We start from the raw sequence: 18,591 nt of genomic DNA on the forward strand, positions 1-18,591 counted from the left end.
GTTCTATACTACAGCCCAGTGCAGTGAATAATGAGACAACTAACATAGCAGGAGGTCCCTATGGGTCACACACACACACACACACACACACACACACACACACACACACACACCAACCTATTGAAAGTACACGTGTCCACCCTTCCGTTATTAGTTTATAAAAAAGCCATAAAAATGCAAAAGCATGTCATAAAATACAAAAACACAACAGAAGAACAGATTATATGTCTGTATTTATTTTCATCAGAACACAATTTTAATCATTGTAGCATTAGTTTTCATACTTTTCGAAAAGATCATGACTCGTGTTTTTATAAATCATTTCATCAAAGTTGTTTGTAAAAAAATTAAAGAAGTTACTTGAACTAAAGCATCTATAATATTACAATATACTGGTAGTATAATAGTAATCATAATAATCATAATCGCAATGATACTTCTATATGACTTTGAACCTTTTTCATTTCTATAATCATAAATCTTTCGCCTCCACACACACACACGCACATACACATACACACACACATACACACACACACCCACACACACAGAGCCTCGACCTTTCACAATGAGGCTGCGAAGCCGAGGACGAGTCTATTGGTTTCGACCTCACCACATTCTCTTTTAACATGAATGATTTCAGACGCTCCAAATAAAAGAAAAATAATTAGAAGAAGAAGAAGAAAGTAACCGCATGACATCAACTTAAAATACACAAGGGGGAAAACCTGGATGCAAAGACACACGCCGTTCAGCATACTAACGTATTTACAACCAAAAAGAGGAATGGGCTTCTGCATAGATCCACAGGATGGAGAACGGAACTATTGGGGGGACAGAGAGAGGCTGGGAGGAGGGGGGGGGGGCGGAGACCAATAGCTGTGTACAGACCATTGGTGGTGGGTGCACCGGGGGAGGGGGGGGAGGGGCAAGAGGCATTCATAGTCTATATGTGCAGGGGAAACATATTAAATTAGCTTTAGTAGCTTGGTGTGTTATTGAATGTGACAGACCACCGTAGACGGGATTTAGACTCGATCTATCGGACCCCACAGCATTTCCTCTCAGTATGTTGCAGTAAAAAAGTGAGAAACCAAAACACACTTTAAAAAAAACCGAGAACCACCACAGCAGAGTGAGCTGCCGTGTGCATGCAAGGTGCATCCTCGGGTGTCAACATGTCTGCAGGGGCATGGTGGACAACACATACGTGCACACATGCGACCACAGTGAGGATGGAGGTCTGCAGGTGGAGCAGACGGGGTTCATCGTGCATGAACTGGTGACACGATAACATGAAGTCACATGTGTGTGTTGGATCCACCGAGGCCAACGCGTGTTCATGGTGAAGGCTGTTTGAGGAGATGGATTCTCTCTGTTGCTGACATTGCACATTCCTCGCACCCTGTTTGCCTCCAGTTGCCATCATTAAAAGTAGTGCGTCATATCAAATTTGTATTGGGCTTATTTGACTCAAAACAAGGTGTGCGTTGGAACCAGTTTCAGGTCGTTGTCAACATTCTGTGCACCATCTAATTTTAGACAATTGTGGAGGGAATATTCAAGAAGGTGAGTGCAGGTGGAACAATAGATCCACCCCATGTCTGTTATGACACAGTTGTTACATATTGCACGGTACAATGGTTCCATACTACAGCCCAGTGCAGTGAATAATGAGACAACTAACATAGCAGGAGGTCCCTATGGGTCACACACACATACACACACACACACATACACACACACACACACACACACACACACACACACACACACACACACACACACACACACACATGCCCATCACGTTCTCTTCTAGAGCTCAGCCTTCCTGACTCCTCTGTATATGACAGTCCTTGTGTGGTAGGTCGTCAGCAGCAGTCACAAAATAAAAGAATACAAATATCTCCATCTACTGGTGGCCTATGGAATAGCAGCATTGTTCTATATGACTGTGGTCATCCCAGATGGGCATGGGTGCACTGTGCTCAATGAGTAGTTATGTATTTCATGCAAGCAGGAATGGTCAAACTGAATGGGGGGGGGGGGGCAGGTATCAAACAGAACATGTGTCAAAATAAGCCAATATACTGGTTATATAGACATGGTTTGAATAAAGATGGATTTTTAAATCCTCATATAAGCTGTATAATAACATTCTTGACATCAGATATCTTATTGGACATCTCATTTAAGTTATCAACATACTTGAGCCTGGGAAAAAAAATGCATTCAACAGCATCTGTTCGTCTTCGAATACCTGATCTCACAGCCTGGTTCGTCGAATAGACAAAAGACAATGTAGAAACCATAGAAGAAGTCAGCCCTTAAGGTCACACCATTCCTTTCTGTTCACACACCGGTCAACGTATACAGAATAAACATGAGTGTCAGCTGACTTGGATGATTCTCAGGTTATGCCATTCCCTCAAACAGTGACACGCTCCTCTCTCTGGAGGTGTCCATGTTACTGCTCTCTAGCATCACCCAGTGGAAGTCATCAGTACTGCAGGTACGTGAGTTCAGAAAGAAACAGGAAATGAGCCATGTTGTTCCCCTTAATTGTCAGCTAACAATTTGGATGCTCATGTCGTCGAGTGTGTCTGACTGTGTAGAAGGTAATGTTTGTACTGTTTATCTTAATAAGCCCTTTACTTAATGAGACATTAGTTTGATGTTTTGAGGAGAAAGGTACAAGGACAGGGGGCATGCTACAGGAGCTGATTTGGGATCAGAAGTGGAGTGCGGAGTGGTGCTGAGGACAATAAACAAAAGAGGCGGTCGTCACCTTGCAGAGAGCCTCCACATGCAGTTCATGAACATTGACTCCATGTTTCAATTCAATAGAAACAAACTGATATTCAAACTAATTGTGTCTGTGTTGGTGATATGTAGATTCTTTGGAGCTCGGGGGAGGGGAGGGTGTAGTTGGTGGACAGGGTTTTTCTTTCTTCTTCACGCTAACTTTACTTTCCAGGTCACACCTAAAGTCCTTAAAAGTCTTTAAAGGTAAGATCCAGCCATCGTGTTTCCTGTGAGTAAAAAGGCCTGAGGTTTCAATGACTCTGATGAAGACGTCGGTATCGATTCAAGGGCAAGCTGTCAATTGATTTTATTTCTCTCAAGAAGTGATGATGGAATAACATGATTTATACTTGAACAGCATGGAGAGGGAAACATAACCAAGGTCCTTGAGGCGGAGGAGGCAAAGGAACCTTGCCGGCATTATTTTTGTGACTGGATAGTACCTTTAAAAACCTAAAATGACAGAAGCTTATTTATCTGGAACCACAACAACACATTGTGAGTGCAATAATCCTGATGTCAGCATCGTTGCTAGAATGTGACCACAATCTGAAGAGGGGTTCGGTAAAACATCTGGAACATATCATCTTTGGTTAAGACGAGCTTAACACAGTTTCAAGTTTAGTTCTATGAGATAAAATGATCCGATCTGGGCTTTCTTGAACTTGCATTGATTAACAAAGTTGCTAACATGTGGCTAACTCTGAAATCACTGATCAGAAGATCTATTGCAAAATGTTCACGCTACTGCCTGCAGACCTTAGATAGCTGACAGGTATAAACAAGTGCTTATTCAGACAGGTATACTCATTTAGTGTTATTAAAAAAGAAATTAAGATTTCCTGACCCTCCTAATTTTTTTCTCTCGGTGTGTTAAGAAAAGAAATTCTACAGGTTTGTTTGTTAAGTCAAATTATTTGGATTTCAAACCTTTACAATTCTAATTATTGTTTTTAAAATATGATATTGTAATATCTAATTATTTTTTTATAATATATTGTTCATTTGTCTCGGCCATAGGGTTTCTCTTCAATTTACAGGGTTATTCTGGTTTAGTCCAGCTTGAGTCTTATAGCTAAACCAACCGTGTTATTAATTATACATTTGACTCAACAAGCTGAGATCAGGCGACACGTCAACTTTGAAATCCAAGGGCAAAAAAATCAAGCCACATATTAAATATATATTATAAACAAGCTATAATTTGTTGCCATCTCGCTAAATCATTGTGTGTGTGCACCCAACATGTTTATAATAATCCCACCAGCCTTTATTTCATCTGCTATATAAGTTTTAAACATATCCCACCTATGTCTTCATTTCCATTCCCAGATTGACAGCCTGGTGCCTTGAAACTATAAAAAGAGGTCCTAAGTTGTAATACAATTTAAATACCCATGTGGTGATATGGGAGGAATGCTGCCTGATGGTTCCCGCCGTGTTTCACAGTTTAGCCTGCAGGTGTACGCTGTTTACTGAGAGTCATTACAGAAAGGTGTTGATCCTGGAAAACAGATTATCTCACACAACAAAGTGTTGGAACAACTATAAACGTGTGTTGACCACAGAGCTTGTTATGGATATCAGAACCACATTCAAAACCCAGGGTAGTTTTAATAGAAGTGTGTGTGTGTGTGTGGCCAACATGGCGGAGCAAAGTGACATTTGGGGGCGGGGAGGGGAGGGAGGGGAGGGAGGGGGGGGAGGGGCTCCATAGAAACATCATCGCTGCACCTGCCGGTGAGCTCGACTTTTAAGGTAACAGACACTCATCCTCTCTCACACACGCACACATGCACGAACACGCACACACGCAAGCTCGCACACATACAGTACATTCAGAAAGACAAACCATCGCGTGCACTCACACACACACACATACAGGTACGCGCGCAACCATGCAGCTCATTTTTCGACACGTCCTCTTATTTAGGGAACACATTTTCTTCCTGTGTGAGAGAACCAGAAACACAAAGGATGGACATCAGAAATATGATTGTGTTATTCCATAGTCAGCCAGTGCAACAGAAACCATTAATTTTGAACACAGTGTAAAAAAAGCGCAGTGAGAGAAAAACCCGCCACGGGGAAGCCGACCTCCCCCCTCAACAAAGGCTGTGGCATTGTCCCCTTTCTATTTCAGGGACGGGAGGAGTCCCTTAGGATGTCTGTTTGTTTACTTATTTATTTGTTTTGATTGATTTGTGTGTCTTTCGTCTCAAAGCGTCCCACATTTCCCATTTATGCGTTGCAGAATATCCACAGGCGCACAGCTCCCGCCGTTCGCTAAAAACCGTGGCTGTATTATTCCACACCGGTTGCCATGGCGAGGGAATCCCCCAACCCAACAACCTCACCTCCTACTACTCCTCCTCCTCCTCCTCCTCCACCTCCTGGCAGCTCTCTCACTCCTCGTTGGCAGGACTCTCCTCCAGAGGTGTGATGGCGGGGAGGCCCAGTCCTGTTGCATTGTGGGATGCAGTGAGGCTGGCAACAGTGTGTAGGAGGACGAGGACCAGCAGGCAGAGTTTGAGCCGGCTGTTACACAGTCTGCAGGCCGCCGAGGAGCTGAGGGAGGTGCGGTGCTGGCACGGCGCATGAGTTCTTTTCAGGGTCCCCCGGGATCGGTTGTCCACTTTCACGTCCCACCGCACATCACAGCACTCTGCATTTGGGTCAACTCCTGATGGATAGTCCTCCAGCAGCCCTGGGGGGGGGGGACATAAACAGTGAGCTGACACTCTCTTAAAGAAGATGCTGCAGGTCGCATGTTTTATAGATCATGTACTTGCATTCTGTCACAAAAAGAGCATTGCTGCTTTGAGAACTACAAGACATGAAATACAACAACAACAACAACGGACCTCAGTCAGAATACATTTTTATGAACTTGATGTTCCTTGAGATTAATATCAGAAAACAGAGGCCAAGTCACTGCACTTCAATGTAAGGAAACACGAGCAGATGCACATCTTTTAGTGTGTACTGTCTCTTTAAGAAGTGTTTCGTCTGAAGCTCTGTCTGGGTTTTGTTTGATTTTCAGTGTTTCTTCATTTGTTTGTGTTTTATGTATTTGCAGTTGCGAGCTGAAACAATTATTTGAGTAATTAACTTACAGAAAAGGAATAGAATCAAACAGTTTTGTTTATCAAACGTCACTTTTCAAACACAAACGCAAAACTTTGATTCGCAAATATAATTATATTAAGTATTCTATTATTGTAAAATAAACGTCTTTGGTTTTTGAACCACTGTTCAGACAAATATTCTGACATTTTATAGACAACATTAGTATATGATTAGTTGGTATTTTTTATAATAATAATGATTGTTAGATATAGCCTTTTTACAATACAATAAATGTAAGGGATGAGAATTATTTAATTTCCTTCATTTATTGTGTGCAGTGCTGTATTGATTGTGTGATTTATTTATTCTACATGCTGCTGCAACCCTAAAGTCTCTTTTCTGCTCTACACAGCAACATTATTTCCATTACTGAATACTTATAGGCCTCCAGATACACTATAGAAGTGCTTTTGATGTTTGAATTTCGTTTACAAATTGTCCAAAAATATACCGGATTTTCTAAATTTCTTTAAGAAACACGACGACACGAAATACCGATTAAAGATAAATTCAGTATAACAAAACGCATGATGTGTCTATTGCACTGACATAAGGACTGAAATCACTCTACACTGCCATTATAAGCAATGGGGTTTGTCACAGTCGGTGTCAAGCTCATGTAAATAAGCGCGTGCCCACTCAGCACAGTTTGACTGTGAACACTTAAACTGTGACAAGAGGAGCCACGTCATTACAGTCATATTGTGACATCTGCATTTAGACTCTTAGAGGGACCGTGTTTGCAGAGACACAATACACATAAATGCAGAGGTGAAAGACGCAACCTGCGAGGGCGGCCATCACTCTTCTCATATCACTCGTTTACTTTATACTAGTGCTGTGAAAAATAACGCGTTAACGCGTTATGATTAAATTACAGGATTAATTAGTTGGTTTTTTTAACGCATTTAACGCATGCGCAGAATGAGCTTCCAATATACCTATTCAATCTGAACTATTTCCCGCTCTAATGCAGACGGTCGTGCTGTTCATCGGTAATGATCCTTCCGCAGGTTCACCTACGGAAACCTTGTTACGACTTTTACTTCCTCTAGATCAGGGGTGCTCAATACGTCGATCGCGGCGACCTACCAGTCGATCGCGGCGTAGTGTTGGTAGATCGCATGACATTAAAAAAAAAAGTGGCCCGCCCCCCTGAAATCTCCACCCGCACGTCTTTGTTCTTTTATTAAACTAAACAGCCGTCTGTTGTTGATCGTGTCTCCACAGCAGCATGTCATTTCTGTCTCTACGTGTCGCGTTCACACTTCTCGGCTCTCCGTCTCGCACGCCGCAGAGCTGTGTGCGCGCATCGGGACGGAGCAAAGAAAAAGTCATTCCCCTCGGAACACAAAGACTTTGGTTCCCCGGACGCTGCCCGGCGGGTCATAGGAATAACGCCGCCGGATCGCTAGTTGGCATCGTTTATGGTCAGAACTACGACGGTATCTGATTGTCTTCGAACCTCCGACTTTTGTTCTTGATTAATGAAAACATTCTTGACAAATGCTTTCGCTTCCGTCCGTCTTGCACCGGTCCAAGAATTTCACCTCCTGCGGCACAATCCGAATGTCCCCGGCCGTCCCTTAAATCATCAGTTAATGGTTGACAAAAAAGAGAAACATGTTCTGTTTAAACATTCTGTTTAGGATGAAGATATATTAATGTTCCATATGGAAGAGAACTGCTAAATAACTGCTGAGTTGCAGCACCATTGTTTATTTTTTTATGAATAAAAAAAGAATGTATAAATGTATATATCCGTCTTTTGTCATAAATCTTTATGTTCTCACAAAAATATACCGAGAATATCGGTAATATGTGATTAATCATGATTAATCCACAGACACCTGTGATTAATTTGATTAAAATGTTTAATCGTTTCACAGCCCTACTTTATACCCAAACACTTGATTAGTGTCGCGTACACACAGCAGCATGTACACTGAGACATGGCTAGAGCTTACTACTCGATACAAAGTGCTTCCAGAGTTAGGCCATATTCTACATTTCCCATATTGACTGATCCAAATAACTAAATATGATCTGTGTAGGAAGTCAAAGTTTCTTTAGTTACGACGGACATGGGCGCTGTAGTTTATTTTGCCTTGATCAGAAGGATGGATGCCCCCTTGTTGCCATACATTTCATTACACAGCGGATTTTTATTATTATCGACAGCTGAAAACAGTCCCTGACAACAAATGTGCTCATCGCTCCATTAGAGTAACATTACGTGTTGCACCCGATGCTCAAAGTGAACACCAGGGGGCAGCATCAACATGTGATGGAAGTGTAACTTTGCATTCATCATCTAATCCCCCGCACACACACACACACACTCACGCATCTTCCATGTATGTGGAGACAAAAACCTGGTCCTGACATGGATAAGCATTTATTAGGATTTAATGTGTGTGTGTGTGTGTGTGCGTGTGTGTGTGTGTTTATGGCTGGAGATAAGCACATTCAGTAACAATAACACCGCTATTAGCTGTTCAGTGAAGACAGAACATGCAGACGTATTGTGGCAGCCCACCAGTGGACAGATGTGCTCGGTGCTGTGAGTAATTGGCAGAGTTTGTTGTGATGGCGTATCATCGCCCTGTTTGTCTGGTGAACAGAACATCCCGTAACTGGAGAGTCAAGTGTTTACTGTGCGACCACCGCAGGTTGCGTGTCCTATTGCGATCCTCACGATTCACTCCTGTACAATAAGTCACTCGGACCAAGAGCATGGCCGACTGTGCACTCGGTCAAATAAAACTAGGTCACGCATAGCTACCAATCTCAGGATTATTCCTCAAATAGTCCACAAAGCACTTTTCTCCAGCTCCTCGGCGGAGCTGTGTCGTACACTGGGCAGCTGTATGTACCGAGGGCAATCTTTAACAAATAAAAGGTCACGAGACTAAAAGGCCAACAGAAGAAAGCACAATCTATAGAATGATTTGTTGTGTGTGTACCTGTACATATAAAACTGGGGCTGCCTCCATAAATGAGATCATCATTGTCGGGCAGGACGAAGGGGCACCGCTGCTGCACCTCCAGGCAGTACTGACCACAGGGGATTCGCTTGCTGCAGTGCATTTGGGTGGTCTGGAAGTGCTGAGAACACAGCCAGGGCTTATAAACCATCTAGGATAGAGAGACAGAGGGGAGGGGACAGGGGAGGGAGAGAAGACAGGTGGAGATGGGGGGGGGGGGGGGCAGAGAGAGGAAATCAATGAGTTAGGGAGGGTTGCATTGGATGAAACGCATGTCCACTCACGCGCATCATCGATGACCTCCACAGCTATTGATTCGCACTCAGCCGACTCATCCTGCTGGTCCTCGTAGCCACTGGTTAATGAACGTGGCGGTTGCCGGGCAGTCATCACTTTGTTAGTCAACATACGGTGTTACGCAACATCCTCTGAAGGACCACGGAGCGTCAATGTGATCCTCAAATACACAGATGTTTCATTAATAATTGATGATTCACAATGTGGAATGTATAAAGGAAATGTATTCGTACTCCCACCACTGGCATCGATCTCAGATTAATGCAGGATGAGCACTAGTTGCAAAACAGTTTTTCGGAAACTATTTTTTTATTTGATTATTTATAATGCGAATGACACAAAGTTGTCTGTATAGAAACTGAGCAAAGTCCATCCACTGAAAGAGACCATGAGATTGTTTGTGGTTGAAAAGTTTGGAAGAAGTTAGTAAGTGTCAAGTATCAAAACACGGAATTTGGAAGACATATTAATACAATATCAAAGGTATAAACAGTATCTGATGCAAACACAGCAGGACACATATATATATATATTTTTGGAATTATCGTCATTCCACTATAACATTTAATAACACAAACATTGGTGTTGTGTTAAAACAAATGGCCTATTATATGTGAGATGAGCTCAGATACACAGTACGTGGTTAGAACAGTTGTTATGTAATGTGGAGTTTGTTTGTGGTAATTTATCCAAACGTTCTCACCCATCTTCTCAACTCTACAAGTGCACAAGTGGGGACAAATCATTTACTTAGCACTTCATTTGCCTCCTCTCATTTGATAATCTTGCCGCCTCATGCGGTGTAATCACCTGCAGTGATCTGCTGGTGTTTCCCGTGAAACACTCCGGGGACGGTGGGGCCGGCGAGCACCTGCTACGAGCTCGTCATTTTTTTTAAACACACAACCACAGATCATATCGTTCCTCCATAGATCCTTACTGTGCACTAGGGATGGGCATCGAGAACCGGTTCTGTTTTAGAACCGGTTCCCAGTGAACCGATTGTTTGGGATCGTCAGCCAAATTCTTTAACGGTTCTGCTAACGGTCCTCTGTGGCGTTGCGCATGCCCACATTTTTTTCAGACTGCAGCAAACATGGCAACTAGGCAGAAGCGTTCTAAAGTTTGGCTCTATTTCACAAGACAAAATGACAACTACGCCACTTGTAACGTGTGTAAAAAGTCTATTTCGTCGAAGGGAGGAAATACAACAAATATGAATAATCATTTGAACACAGCATGGAATTAAATTACAGGAATGTCGTGTTCGACGCAGCAGCAGCTCAGCTAACGTCGGCGCTTCATCTCTTTCTGTCCAAGGTAAACTCCTCAAAAGTGATCACAACCACTCACTGTGTGAAGCCATTTGCCTTTATTGTGTGGAGTCGATCAAGTTATCTTCTGTCCCTTCGTTTGAAGCATACATTTGAGCTCCGGCATTGGTCTCCCATTATTGATCACTTCACGTTTGGATTGAAAGTCCAGTTTTGAGAAATGTTTGATCGTAACGGTGTTAATTATCGGAGGGCGTGTGTTATCAGCAAATGTTCGCGTTATCGTGTTAACCCATTATTAAACTGAGCATATCGATTTTTAATCCATTATTAAATTTAGCATATAGCTACGCTAGCTTAGCTATAGAATCTTCTATTTTCAGCCCCCTACATTGAGGCAGAGGTCGTGTTTGCCTCCCCTCTTAATGTGGCTTTATGTCAGCTCAGCAAATTCAGCGATTTTGTTAGTGCCATTTGTTTCATTGTGTAAACCAGCTTTCACTATATAAATAATCTCCATTGCCATCCAATTTATCTGATGAGGTTCAGAGTCAGACCGGTTCAGAGGCTGGTCGTCTGTCTGGGTCACAGGCTACAGCACGTCTTGTACACCTCGTCATATCTTTGTGTTCAGGCATCCTCCACCCCATCTGAGAGAGTGTTCTCCACGGCTGGAGACACAATAAGTCCTGAGAGATCGCGTATCCTCCCGGAGAAAGCAGACATGCTTATTTTTCTGCACAAGAATTGTTGATGATCCATACAATTGATGGTTGCACACTTGGTATTTGCCACTGCTAGTTTCATTTTTCGCAGCTCAGTTCATATACCCTTTAAAAAAAGGAAGGAGCACTGTAATTTCTCGGAACATGTTTAAATTAAACAGAATACATTTTATTTAAGTTATGTAAGTTTTATTTTAAGTTCAAGAGGAATATGTATAAATGTTTTTGGTTATTTAAAAAAATGTAAATGTGTATGTATACATACTGTATATGGTGTGTGCAGCATTATAGAAAATTATATAAAAGAAAATTAATGTAAATAAACCCGTTTGTGCTCTTTTTTTCACCCCTTGCCCAATAAGAATCGATAAAAGAATCGATAAGGAATCGAATCGATAAGCAGGAATCGATAAGGCATCGGAATCGTTAAAATCTTATCAATTCTCATCCCTACTGTGCACGTTGCTATTATGGCTGTGAGACAGAAATAAAAAATAGCAATGTGGGAATCATGTGGATGACACGCGCATATTTACTGAAGAAAATCCCTGAATGCATCAAAGAGGAAATATACACCTGGGCACACAATTATTTTTGGCAAAAACATACGAATCAAACAAGCAGAGTGACGAAAATAGACTTCATGGATGTGCAGTATACAATGTTTTTCAATTCAGACAAGATGTAAGTACAAGAGAGGAGAGTGTGAGAACAAATACTGATGGTAGAAACATTTCATTAAAGGGTGAATAACAGACACGGCATGCTATGCTTTTGTGATAACAGAGCTAGTGTTGATAATGGTGTGTGGACTTCATCAAACATCATATTAGTGGACTTATTATTTAAATAGATGCCATCGTTTTCTTTTGCATGACTATTTTTGGCATATTCTAAGTCAGGGGTGTCTCATGTTCACCGTGGTGTGATGATTCAGTTTAGTTATGGTTTTGTTGTGTGCCTTTTTGTGTTTTTCTTCTGTCTCCTCCTCCCTTCTCTGTTTTCCTCTGCAGGCCTGGTGTGTGACAGGGAGTTGGCTGGCTCCTCCCAGCAGCAAGCGAGGCACACCTGTTTCCACTCACCTAATCACCTGTGTATAAAGGCCCAGTCCTCTTGCCACTTCCCTGCCAGATAATTCCTTGTGTTCGACCCTACGGTGTGTCTCGCTGCTATCCTGGATTTGTGCCTCCTGTCTCTGACGTCTCCGTGCCAGCCAGCTTCCTGCCTCCACTGCCTTTTTTCTTTGCCTCTGCTTATCTAAGAATAAACTTTTTGCTTTTGATCATCTCTCTAAGTCTTTTGCTTTGGGGTCCAGTATCTCTAGGGCGTAACAGAATTATCTGGCCACAGTATGGACCCCGCAGAGACTGAGAGAATTAAGCAGGCTCTTTCCTCACAAGGAGCTCGTGTGGGGCAGCACGAACGAGCTCTGCAAGGAATCATGGAATCCCTCCAGAACCTTGATGCCGGTGTAACTCAGCTCAGCAGCCGCCTGACCCAGTTTTCCACCCAGCTCAACGTTCTGACGGCTCCAGCTCCTGCTTCACCGCCTCCAGCTCCAGAGATTCAAGTCATTCATCCCGGCCAACCCCGTGAACCATTCATCCCCACCCCTGTGAGGTATTCAGGTGATTCAGGGACATGCAGTCAGTTTCTTCACCAGTGCTCCCTAGTCTTTGATCAGCAGCCTTTAACTTACTCCTCTGACAAGACTAGGATAGCTTTCGTTATGAGTTTGTTATCGGGTAAAGCGTCTGCATGGGCGGTGGTCATAGCCAAGGGTAATCCAGCTATCTATAACTCCTTTCCTGTGTTTGAGACCGAAATGCTTAACGTTTTTGACCACCCGCTTCAGGGTAAGGAGGCAAGTAATCGACTCCTTTCTTTACATCAGGGTTCAGAGTCAGTCTCTACATACTCCATTGATTTCCGCATTCTTGCAGCAGAGAGCGGGTGGGGTGAGGCGGCTCTACAGACAGTTTTTTCCCGTGGATTAAACGAGGAGTTAAAGGACGAGCTAGCTGCTCGAGATGAGACCTCGTCCCTTGAGGAATTAATGTCTTTAGCCATTCGCTTAGATAATCGCCTTCGTGAGAGGCGTAGGGAGAGAACAGGCAAGCAGAGATTCCCTCTCCCCTTTTCCCAACCCAAGTCACCACGTCCGGCTGGACAGTCTGCACCTCCTAACCCACGCCTGGAGCCGTTTCCCTACCGGGACCCACTTCCATCAGCCTCCTCATCTCTAAGCCCAGAGGAGCCTATGCAGCTTGGGAGAATGAGGCTCTCACCTGCCGAACGTGAACGCCGCTTCCTCCAGAAGCTCTGCATATACTGTGGCCAGGCTGGCCACATTCGAGCCAACTGTTCCGTCCTGCCAAAAGAGCAGGCTCATCAGCCAGGGGAGAGGCGCTGGTGAGCCATACATCCGTCTCCCCTGCCCTCGTTAATCGCCTCCAGTTAAAGGGTACTGTTTCCTGTGCACAAGTTTCCCTTCCCCTCCAAGTCTTAGTGGATTCAGGGGCTGACGAGAACTTTATTGACTCTGATGTTGTTTTCCAGTCAAATCTTCCCTCAGAACCCCTTCCCGAGCCCAAGGACATTTTTTCTCTTGATGGTAGACTTCTAGCCCGTGTAACTCACCGTACTGCCCCAGTGTCACTGTTACTCTCAGGTAATCATCATGAGACCATTTCCCTTTATCTCATTCCCTCACCCCTTGCTCCGCTTGTGTTAGGTCTCCCCTGGCTTAAACTCCACAACCCACACATAGACTGGACCACCTTATCCATCATCAATTGGAGTTTGTTCTGCCACTCTCACTGTTTGCACTCTGCCATACCCACCACTGTTACTTCCAAACCTGTTCCCCCTAAGCCTGTTGACCTCACGTCAGTTCCCTCGGAGTATCATGACCTCCAGGAGGTTTTCAGCAAGGATCGTGCCCTGTCTCTACCACCTCACCGACCTTATGACTGTGGCATTGACTTGCTCCCCGGTGCTCCCTTGCCTTCGAGCAGACTATATAATATCTCCAGGCCTGAAAGGGAAGCCATGGAGACTTATATCACTGACTCTGTTGCTACTGGTCTCATTCGCCCTTCTCGCTCTCCATTGGGGGCAGGGTTTTTTTTTGTTGCCAAGAAGGATAAGACTCTACGCCCCTGTATTGATTTCAGGGGCTTGAATGACATCACAGTGAAGAATAAATATCCTCTCCCGCTCATAGATTCAGCTTTTGGTTGCTTCCATCAAGCCACCATCTTCTCAAAGTTGGACCTCCGAAATGCCTACCACCTAGTAAGGATAAGGGAGGGAGACGAGTGGAAGACTGCATTTAAGACTCCCCTGGGACATTTTGAGTATCTTGTTATGCCTTTTGGGTTAACTAACGCCCCTGCTGTGTTTCAGGCACTCATTAATGATGTCCTTCGTGATATGCTTAACAGATTTGTCTTTGTTTATCTTGATGATATCCTCATTTCTCTCGTGACCCCAAGAACATGTCCAACACACGAGGTTGGTGCTGCAGAGACTGCTAGAAAACAGACTTTATGTGAAGGCTGAGAAGTGTGCATTTCATGTTTCCTCTGTTTCATTCCTGGGTTTTGTGGTCGAGAAGGGCAGGTCAGAGCCGACCCTGCCAAAGTCATGGCAGTGGCCGAATGGCCCACTCCTACAACGAGAAAGCAACTCCAAAGGTTCCTTGGTTTTGCCAATTTTACCGCAGGTTTATTCGTGACTATAGTCGAGCAGCCGCCCACTCACCAAGCTCACCTCAGTTAAAGTTCCCTTTGTGTGGTCATCTGCAGCTGAGGCTGCTTTTGCTAGGTTGAAGTGTTTGTTTTCCTCTGCTCCTGTGTTGTCTCATCCTGATTCTTCAGCTCCTTTCGTAGTCGTAGTGGATGCCTCCGACACTGGTGTCGGGCAGTCCTCTCCCAGCGCTCAGCCTCCGACCAGAAGTTGCATCCCTGCGCCTTCTTTTCCCGCCGGCTCTCCCCGGCAGAAAGGAACTATGATGTGGGCAACCGGGAGCTGCTGGCAGTAGTCTTAGCCCTACAGGAATGGAGGCACTGGCTGGAGGGCACGACTCACCCGTTTGTGGTATGGACTGACCACAGAAACTTATCGTATCTCCGTTCTGCTCGTAGGCTCAACTCTCGCCAGGCTCGGTGGGCGCTTTTTCTGGGCCGGTTCAGCTTCACCCTCACCTATCGGCCAGGCTCACGGAACGTCAAGGCGGATGCCCTGTCACGTCAGTTCGCTCCTCCGGTTGAGGAGTCCTCCTGTGTGGTGGGAGCAGCCAGGTGGGAAGTTGAGAGGGTGGTCCAGGAGGCACAAGAGGACCATCCAGCTCCTGAGGATTGTCCACCGGGTCGGATGTTCGTTCCACCGCACGCCAGATCTTCAGTGCTCCAGTGGGGACATGATGCTAAGATAGCTTGCCATCCAGGAGCACTTCGGACTCTAGGCCTCCTCCAGCAACGCTTCTGGTGGCCCTCCATGTCCTCTGACACCAAGGAGTATGTCGCCGCCTGCTCCGTCTGCGCCCGCAGTAAGGCATCCCACCGCGCCCCTGCTGGCCTTCTCAGTTTCTTCGCATTCCTCATCGGCCTTGGTCTCACATCGCCATGGACTTCGTGACGGGTCTTCCCCCATCGGAGGGTAATACAGTTATCCTGACTATTGTTGACCGCTTTTCCAAGGCCGCACATTTCATTCCCCTGCCTAAATTACCTTCTGCTCTGGAGACTGCTACACTAGTCACCCAGCATGTTTTTAGATTGCATGGCATTCCTCAGGACATTGTTTCAGACAGGGGTCCGCAATTTACCTCTCGAGTTTGGAAGGCTTTTTGCCAGGCGTTGGGGGCGTCGGCCAGTCTGTCATCAGGTTACCACCCGCAGACCAATGGCCAGACTGAGCGTGCTAATCAGGACCTGGAGGCAGCCCTTCGCTGTGTCTCTTCTCGCCATCCAGTCTCCTGGGCCTCCCACCTGCCTTGGGTTGAATATGCCCACAACTCCCTGGTTTGCTCCGCCACAGGTATGTCTCCATTCATGGCTTCTGTGGGGTTCCAACCCCCTCTCTTCCCCACCCAGGAGAGGGATGTGGCAGTTCCCTCAGTGCAGGGGCATCTTCGGCGTGCCCGCAGAGTCTGGCATGAAGCCCGGGCAGCTCTCACTCGCACTGCTGCTCGCAACCAAAGACTTGCAGACCGCCATCGCACTCCAGCCCCGGACTACCAGCCCGGCCAGAAGGTCTGGTTGTCCTCCAGTGATCTTCCACTCCAGACTGAGTCCCGCAAACTGGCACCCAGGTACATTGGGCCGTTTGTGATTGAACGGATTATTAATCCCGCTGTGGTTAGGCTCAAGCTGCCTGCTGGCTTGAAGGTCCACCCATCATTCCATGTTTCACTGCTCAAACCAGTTTCCTCCAGTCCTCTGAGTCCTCCGGCCGAGCCCCCTCCTCCCCCCCGGATTATTGACAATCACCCTGCTTTCACCGTCCAGCGGTTGTTGGATGTGCGTAGGCGAGGCCGGGGGTTCCAGTACTTGGTGGATTGGGAGGGATACGGGCTAGAGGAGCGTTCGTGGATCTCCCGCTCCCTTATTTTGGACCCTGATCTCCTTAGGGACTTTTATATTAGGTACCCGGACAAGCCTGGTAGGACGCCAGGAGGCGTCCGTTGAGGGGGGGGTACTGTGATGATTCAGTTTAGTTATGGTTCTGTTGTGTGCCTTTTTGTGTTTCTCTTCTGTCTCCTCCTCCCTTCTCTGTTTTCCTCTGCAGGCCTGGTGTGTGACAGGGAGTTGGCTGGCTCCTCCCAGCAGCAAGCGAGGCACACCTGTTTCCACTCACCTAATCACCTGTGTATAAAGGCCCAGTCCTCTTGCCACTTCCCTGCCAGATAATTCCTTGTGTTCGACCCTACGGTGTGTCTCGCTGCTATCCTGGATTTGTGCCTCCTGTCTCTGACGTCTCCGTGCCAGCCAGCTTCCTGCCTCCACTGCCTTTTTTCTTTGCCTCTGCTTATCTAAGAATAAACTTTTTGCTTTTGATCATCTCTCTAAGTCTTTTGCTTTGGGGTCCAGTATCTCTAGGGCGTAACACGTGGGCCACGTCAGCATCACGGCCGCCCTCAAAGGGTTGTAACTGAAAAACTCACTAACATATTGTTAAATTGCTCTCTTTGCATTTGATTATTGTTTATTTGAGTGTCAAAATATTGTACATAAAAAATGTCTCCAATATTATAACATAAATGACCCCTGTGGTCTAAGCCCTCTCACATTGTGTCTGCTCTGTAATATGACATTGGTAATCTAACTGTATCATTTTACAAATAATTCCTCATATAAATACGGAAAATTTAAAATTCAATGAGTCAAACGTAATGCAATATATTTGGAAACTATTCTTAGTCATGGTCTTCGATATATAATTGCCCATCTTGTCCGGGCATATTACTGTAAGTTAACGTGACCTGAAATAACAAACAAGTTAAACAATTTGCATTACTGTCACAATCATTTACCAAAATGTGTACGACTGAACACGTGCACACACGGACATTCTGCACACAGACGCTGTACAGTAAATTGCTGTGCGCTAATAATCAGATTTCCAGATGAAGATACGGTTGGTTCCCGTGGAGACCACACATACACACACACACACAGTGCCATTCTCTCTAATCTACCGCTGCATGAATGTCACAAAAGGAAATGTTTCCGCATTACCTAATGTCACATCTTGTACATCCAGCATTAGATTAATACGTCTAAATGACGTGTGTGTCGATGTGCGTCGGTGAATCAAAGTGTGTGTGTATGTGTGACATTCTGACATAAGTTTTTTGTCAGTGCTCCATTAGAACGGCTTTTACAGGGAATATGGCAGAAGAGGTTTTTAATGTCGTCATTGTCAATCGTCGTTTTGTGCTTTTTTTTTTTAAAGTATTGCTTCAGGCACCGGTATCGTTTTAAAAGTACCTAGCATCGGTATCGGGAAGAAAAAAAAAACGATACCCATCCCTAGTCCTCCTGCACCCGGTGTTTGGACGACTTCTCAGCATGTGCTTGTCAGTAAAGGGGACACGAAGACAAACTAGGTGAAATTCAGCAACGTGTCACATTGCACCAACAATGTCACATGCAATGAGTGTCAAGGAGTGTCAGTTTAGCTATTCATCAGACATTTCCCCAGCGAAGCAGAATCTCAGAAAACAATGTGAGCGTCAAGGTCTGACCGATTATTGGCACCGAGGCTCAGACAAAAACAATGAAAAATGTAAAACACTGAATAATAAACGACGTCACAACTGAAGAGATTATCTTTAAGCGGCCCCGTAGCGACGCCTCGATCTCCGAC

The 18,591-nt window shown here is 45.0% G+C and overlaps 1 protein-coding gene across 1 annotated transcript in view; it reads right to left on the bottom strand.

The window, feature by feature from the left end:
• Window positions 1-214: 214 nt before the first annotated feature.
• The window catches only part of LOC130205031 (NALCN channel auxiliary factor 1), an 85,791-nt gene continuing 67,414 nt past the window's right edge, over window positions 215-18,591 (bottom strand). The window contains exons 2-3 of the mRNA XM_056432128.1: window positions 8,901-9,072; window positions 215-5,512 (exon numbers count right to left, since the gene is read on the bottom strand). Coding sequence (XP_056288103.1) covers window positions 5,211-5,512; window positions 8,901-9,072 — 474 coding nt within the window. The 3' untranslated portion in view covers window positions 215-5,210. The remainder of the gene's footprint in view (window positions 5,513-8,900; window positions 9,073-18,591) is intronic.

This window comes from Pseudoliparis swirei, chromosome 2 (genome assembly GCF_029220125.1).
Source record: "Pseudoliparis swirei isolate HS2019 ecotype Mariana Trench chromosome 2, NWPU_hadal_v1, whole genome shotgun sequence".
NCBI lineage: Eukaryota > Metazoa > Chordata > Actinopteri > Perciformes > Liparidae > Pseudoliparis > Pseudoliparis swirei.